Source organism: Tinamus guttatus, unplaced genomic scaffold (assembly GCF_059628265.1).
Source record: "Tinamus guttatus ecotype Peru unplaced genomic scaffold, ASM5962826v1 Tinamus_guttatus_pri_ptg000314l, whole genome shotgun sequence".
NCBI classification, from domain to species: domain Eukaryota; kingdom Metazoa; phylum Chordata; class Aves; order Tinamiformes; family Tinamidae; genus Tinamus; species Tinamus guttatus.
Window position 1 is genome coordinate 465,232 of NW_028288848.1, and position 6,812 is coordinate 472,043.

Below are 6,812 nucleotides of genomic sequence, written 5' to 3' on the forward strand. Positions count from 1 at the left end.
ATTTGGATTCTGCTTCTTTACCTTTCTCCCTTCTAGCTGGTCGATTGGAATTAAAATCTACCCAAGTGGCTATTATTTACCAAGTTCCCTACGTAGATAAACAGCTTTCTGTTTAAGTGGGGGTGAAAAAAAAAAAAAACCCTTATATTGCATCTCAGTATACTGTGTGTTGTTTTAGCAAATTTACTTCCAGGCATTTCTTTTTCCATTTAGATAGCTTAACTTATGTTTATTAGGATTAACTTAATGCTACTAATTTGGAGAGAGAGTGTGTAAGAGAAAGATTGCACAGACAGTTTTTATTAATGAATTGAGCTATTATTTTATCATATATTTTTATAATTAGCATATATATCCATGCATTAATATAGCTAGGCAGTAGCTTACTGAAATTCCAACTGTTTCTGTTTTTTAGTTCTAATATATCTATTTATAAATATAAAAATAAACAATAAAATATCACGAGAGGCAGGGAATATGTTTAATAATAAGAATTGCAGTTCCTTTATTTGGATTTTAAAATGAATAATTATGGCTGAAGTATATTTTATATGCAAACTCTCAGATATAAAATATACGAATGGGGAACATTGGTCTATATACCAGCATGATTCAGATCCTCATTTTGTGCAGGAGATAAACTGCAAGCCCAGCAAAACTTCCAGACAGAAATAAAAGACATGCTTGTGCTGTCAGTAGTTTTGCTGTATAAATCCAGGTCGTCTTTTATAGGACTTGATTGTACTTTTAACACAAGTAATTTCTATAAAAGATGCATCCAAAGGAAGAAGTGATAGAGATTCACTAGAGTACTTAAATAAATCTCAGCAACACTCATTGGAAATATCGTCAGCACCATGGGGATAGATATTGCTATTATATAAGAAATATATAGAAGAGTTCCAGTCATGTTCACATGAGCTACAGAAATATTAAATACCTTGTGATGCTAGACAGGAGTGCATGCTATTGCTCTCATTATCTAGGATGCTGCCATCAGAAACACTGCTTATTTGAATCAATGTGTGTGAGAGCACACAGTGATAGTAACAGATAGATGTTTATCATAAGATATGGCTGGAGATACATCAAATTCTGTTTTGTAGGCTTTGATCATCTAATATATTCCTACATTTATTAATATTCCGTATATAATTATCTGTGAATATAACGTAAACAAACTGCTTAATCTGACTAACACATAAATATGTTAAAACATATTAAATGTTCTATTTGTAGCTTTTCAGAAGAGGCTCTGTGGCAGCCCTGCAATATGTTAAAAATTATTTTTGTGTGTGTCGTAGTAGCACATGGATAAATGACAAGTATTATCATGAATAAAACATTCCAGTGTTGTATATTTTCATAAAACGTATGAATAGAATATGTTGTTAATATTTAGTAATATTACAGTAATTATTTACTGTCATATATCATTTCTTCTCATGAAAAACCAACATGATTTTTAAGAGTCCGCAGAACATAACATGTTCTGTGCAGCTGACGGCACTCATCACTGTAATTACGTACATCATATCCTTAACTGAGTGGTTAAGGTTTTGTTGTGAATTTCAGATTAGAATGTGGATGCTATTGGAAAATGTGCTGTTACATTAAGAGGCTTTATTTGTGAATAATGTGCTGTATGGTGAAAGTCAAAGGAATATGATAACCCATGTGAATTTATCTAACATTTGTGATGCTGTATATGGATCAGTGCATAGGGACTAACTTTTGCATTTGTTCACAGGCACAGAAGAAGCGGAAATCCAATGAATCTATAGACACAGAACTGTGTCTTAATGAGGTAAGAGTGTGGATCCTATCCATTTCACAGCAGAGGTATCTCCCCTCAATGTAAAACCCTGAAACTAAATCTTGGCCTGTGGCATCTCCAACATGGGCTAGGCCTGTTCCCTCTTTGTGAGGTTAATGCCATCATGCTCCTACCCTCTGTGCAACAACAGCAGCTTCTTGGCACTCAAGGAGCGGCCGAGGGAGCTCGCTTTGGTTAGCGTGGAGAAGAGATGGCTAAGGCAGATCTCACTTCATCTTCACTTCAGGTGTGTGAAGGGGAATAATAAGGAGATGTAGCCAGACTCTGTTTCAGAGATTTATTGAGGAAGGACAAGAGGCAACAGTCAAAATTTGTAACAAAAGAAAAGATGATTATACATAAGAAGATTAAAAAAAAAAAAAAGAGTGGCTAAGCACCAGAACAGGACTCCAGAGAAACTGTAAAATTTCTCCTTGGAGATTTCTTCTTGGAGATTTTCAGATCTTGAGGTGAGTTAAGCAACTTTGCTTGGAGCAGGTTGGACTACCTGACCATCAGAGGTCTCTTCCACTAGGACGTAAAGTCTAGTTCCTTTACCAGGGATGATAAGCAGTGAACAGTACTACTGCTACACCTCTCCCTTGGTTATTGCACTTAATCTGTGGCTATGTATTTGTTTATGTCCATTGCTCTATTATTAGTAGCAAAGAAGACCTGATGTATAAAAATTTAACAATTAAGGGAAAAATGGGGGGGTTAAGAAATATTTTTTTTGTAGGCTAAAACATCGAACTTTTTTGATCCCATGGTCCAGATTTTATCTATTTACATCCCAAACTAACTCTTTATCAAACAAGTTGTTATATGCAGAAGCTGTGGTTTCACAGCATCTGCCTTTTAAAGTAAACTGGCATAATAAATGCAGCTCTCCTAAAAAAAAATACTGTACTTCAAGAAATGGATTTTACACATGGACCCACTTTAGGTTAGGATTTTTTTTTAATATATATTTTCTTCCATTTTTGAGTCTTGCTTTTCTATTATTAAACCTTTATGGTGCCTTTGTCCTTACAAGAATAAAATAGTTTAGAAACTACTGTCATTTTGATATCGGGTTTTACACCTTTTACATCTTTGGCACAGACCGTGAAACCAAGGTGAGACCATAAACAAAATTTCATGACATAGATTTAAATAATTTGCAGTGAAAATGGATAACGGTAACCAAGGGAAGTATTATGTCTTACAGAATGCTATTGGGAAAGACAACACAGCAGGAGTCTCCACCAGTCACATATCTTCAGAGAATTCGTTTGCTCTTCCTACAAGCTTCTATCTAAGCACAGCGCTCTTTCGGATGACAGTTGCACTCTCACTCTGTTTGTTCCTAAGTTCATCAGTCATCTTGTAGCTGCATTACAAAAGGACATGTAAAAAAAAAAAACAAAAAAATCTGTTTCCTGTCCTCTGTTGTTTATCTGGAATTCCAGGTCTGGGAGCTAAGCTGAGGCACTCCTGCTAGAACAGTTGCAGTCAGCTGGATTTTTTTTTTCTCTCTAAAAAAGCTTCTTGTGATATTTAGAGGCTTTGTGAAATCCTTGGTGCAGTGCTACATTCCAAACCCCAAAAGGCTTTTGGGCATGCAGTGTTTTAAAGAGACGGTGTGTAAATTTGCCTGTAAAGCAACCCGGTTGGATTATTTTAATAATTATTATTTGAATTTTGGCCCTTACCTGTGAAGGAGGATGGCAGTTTTCTTAAGATCCTATTTATCTTACTGAATGGTTTTGGTTTTCAAATTACTGAACTTCCAACTGTCAAGAATGCCAGTGTTTGGTCTAATATTGAATGTTTTCCCAGAGGGTGGACTTGATGAAACGTCTTCATTCGATAAACTGCTACTGATGTTAAACTCTTCCAGTGTATTAGCATTTTCCTCTTTAAATGTACTTTATGTACTGTAAGTGATTCTGCGTTCCCTGCTGAGAAGCCATTATAAGTCGCATACAGGTATAATGTACGTCTTTCAGTTAAATTTTCATAAAGATAGTGTGGCATAGAACTTTCTAACAGTACATCTATTTTTTAATTGTAATCATCTAGCCTTAACAAGGGTGAAGAGTCTTCAAATTAACAAGAAACTGCCATTGTGAAAACTTCATAATGCTTCTTTAAATTTTAGGATAAGCAGTAGAAACAAATTTTGCTACAGGGTTTCAGCTGTTCAGTCACTGGTCTCCTGTGCTTCCATTGTGATTATATAGTCCAGTTATTTTACTGTTTGTTTAATAAAAATGCCATACAGTTTTATTTGCTGTACTAAAACAGTGTTATCTGCTTATGCACACATTATAATGTCAGCTCAGAAAGTTACAGGAGTTTATACCTGAGTTCTGTTATCACGTCATTGTAGAGGGAATAAAGGGGAAAAAAAAAGGAGTTGGCAGGACTTCATTTAAGTTGAACTTTATTTCTTAAACTGCTAAAATCACCACAAAAGGATTATTGATCCACTTACAAGGCAGATTCATACATGCTTTCCCACAGATCAAGCTTTTCTGACAATAGTAATTCCTTCTGCAGTCCGTGGGGTTGTTGACATGATGAACTCTTTGCAAGACCAGTCCAACAAATGATTTAAATAGTTTGGATGGCAATAGTGCCACTATATATGATTTGATCATTTTGATTTTTATTCAGTGACATTGACAGTGTATGCTGGCTCATGATTTTCTGCAGTATCTAGAAGAGATTCTTTAAAGCTTTAAATGTCATCAAACAGGCAGAATTTCTCCTAAGGGCTGTCTTTGTACCTTACTGTGATGGCTTGGTGACTGTTACAAGCAGTTATGTCCAAATGATCAACAGAAATCTGTTTTTGTTTGTGTCGAAAGTAGAAGATAACTTTGCCAGGCAAAGAGTTCATCATGTTAAATTCACAGATTTATGTTAAGACTTACACAATTATGTACAAGTCTGCTTTGAAATGTCCAGATCAGTTATTTACAGTACAACTATATACTACAAATTACTGATTTATAAACTGCAATGAAGTTTGGGAGTATGCAAAATACACATTTTACTAACAGATTATTAAACCTATTGACAAGTTCATCTTTTGAGCTTTTTCTTCAAACTAATAAACACTTTCAGAAATTCCAAAATTCACTTATGTACTCTTGATTATGGTCATGTAATAATACAGGCTTCAAAGCACTGTGTGTTTGCCAGAACTCTAGGATACTGCTTGCCACCGAATATAATAAATTAGACAATACTACTCTTTAGTTCTGTGCTAAAATTGAAAGTTGCTTTCAAAGGCATCAGAGTTGCTTTTGGAGAAGAAATGTATAGCATATCATTACCAGAAAGCCCATGTGGTTCCTGTGCTCTTCTTGTAGAAGCAAATCAAATTACTGAAAACGGGTGACAACAGAAAAGATTGTGAGATTCATGATTTAAAAAATAGATCAAATTCTTTTATGCCAAAAGGAGTTGGAAGTATAACCTATTGAAATGCTAATGAACATAGCATTATAATTCAGAAGTTTGACATTATTCAACTAAAAATATTTTCAAAACAAATTCATAAACATTACAATTATTAAATCCATCTTTGATCCACAAAGCTTTCTTTAAAATATCATTTGTATTCATCATATTAAACATTTTAAGCAGTATCAGGAATTTTAATAATCTCCTAGTATAGTACATTCCTTTTTGAAGATCTTATACATTTGTTTTGATTACAGTATCTCTATTACATTTTATACCAATTATTAGAGCTTTGACACTGTGTGATCCAGAATGAAAGCTATTGATCACTTACACTGTAAACAACAACTTAATTAGGTTCTGATTACAAAAGAAAGTGCTAGTTATCTGATTCAATGAGAGCTACCTTTGGAAATACAATTAGGTATATAGCAGAGAAAGAAATGGCATTTTATACAACTAGCCATGTTACCACAAACAAAATGTAGCACTCATTTTTTTTTCTCATTTAAATTAAAAGCTTACTGAATTATTAATTAAAAAAAATAAATTGCTTATTAAACAGGAAAGAGGGAAAAAAACTCCAAAGAGTTTGATTATTTCTGAGGCTGTCACAGGCATCACCATGCATATATTGGTGGATTTTTAAAAGATGGATTTGTTGTGGATAATATCAATTTAGTACAGTGACCTTGTTGATGCGCAGTCATTTGCTACGGGACTGAAGTATTCAAATTGATTCATTTTTTTACCCTTCCAATCACTATAGTTGCATGTGTTGAAGGCTCAAAAAACAACTAAGACCAGCTTTTATAAGTCCCCTTAGTACATTGCTTTTACCACTGTACCAAAAATATGGGAACTCCCAAGTAGAGGATGTACGTACAGATGATCTACTGCTTAAATTGTAAATTTAGCCAATTCAGTTGTGTTTCAATTAAATCATAGGTTATCATCAACGTTTTCCAGCCATCTTTTGCATAGCATAATGGATCAGGCATTGTCATTAGTATTATTAGGAGTGTATATGAGCTGCTATGTTAAATAACCTGGTTATTGTCTCTGTTTCTTCTTAAGAATAGTACAGAAAAATATTAAATTCATACTGAATGGAAATATTTGGCTAATGTTTTGCACTGTTTAACATAGCTATTAATTTCACAAGTGCTTCCAATAAAAGACATGGGATGAAGATGATCCTTGCAGATATCAACAAAAATATGAACAATTGTAACAAGGTCCCTGCGCATCCCTGAAACAAAGAAAAGCCAGTGCAGATTGGGACATCTGCCAAAGTGCAGCAATCCCACAGGAGTTTCCATGCCGTGGTTGGGTCAGTAATGAGGGATGTGACCCTCGTGTCACTGATTCCTCCCTCTGAGGGGTCTCTTCTGTTTTGAAGAGAATGGGGAGGGCAGCGCTGGCCGTTGTGCAGGAGCCGCCGTCCCTCTGTCTACCTGGGGCACTGGCCACTTTCCACTTCAGCAGCTTCATTCCCACTGTGTCCTTAGGAAGACTTAGGAATAGGAGTTCTTAATTA

At 34.9% G+C, this 6,812-nt stretch overlaps 1 protein-coding gene across 1 annotated transcript in view; it reads left to right on the forward strand.

Moving 5' to 3' along the window:
• GFRA1 (GDNF family receptor alpha 1) overlaps nucleotides 1–5,697 on the forward strand; it is a 128,848-nt gene extending 123,151 nt beyond the window's left edge. The window contains exons 8-9 of the mRNA XM_088528589.1: nucleotides 1,751–1,807; nucleotides 3,027–5,697. Of these exons, the coding sequence (XP_088384715.1) occupies nucleotides 1,751–1,807; nucleotides 3,027–3,188 (219 nt within the window). The 3' untranslated portion in view covers nucleotides 3,189–5,697. The remainder of the gene's footprint in view (nucleotides 1–1,750; nucleotides 1,808–3,026) is intronic.
• The last annotated feature ends 1,115 nt before the right edge of the window (nucleotides 5,698–6,812 follow it).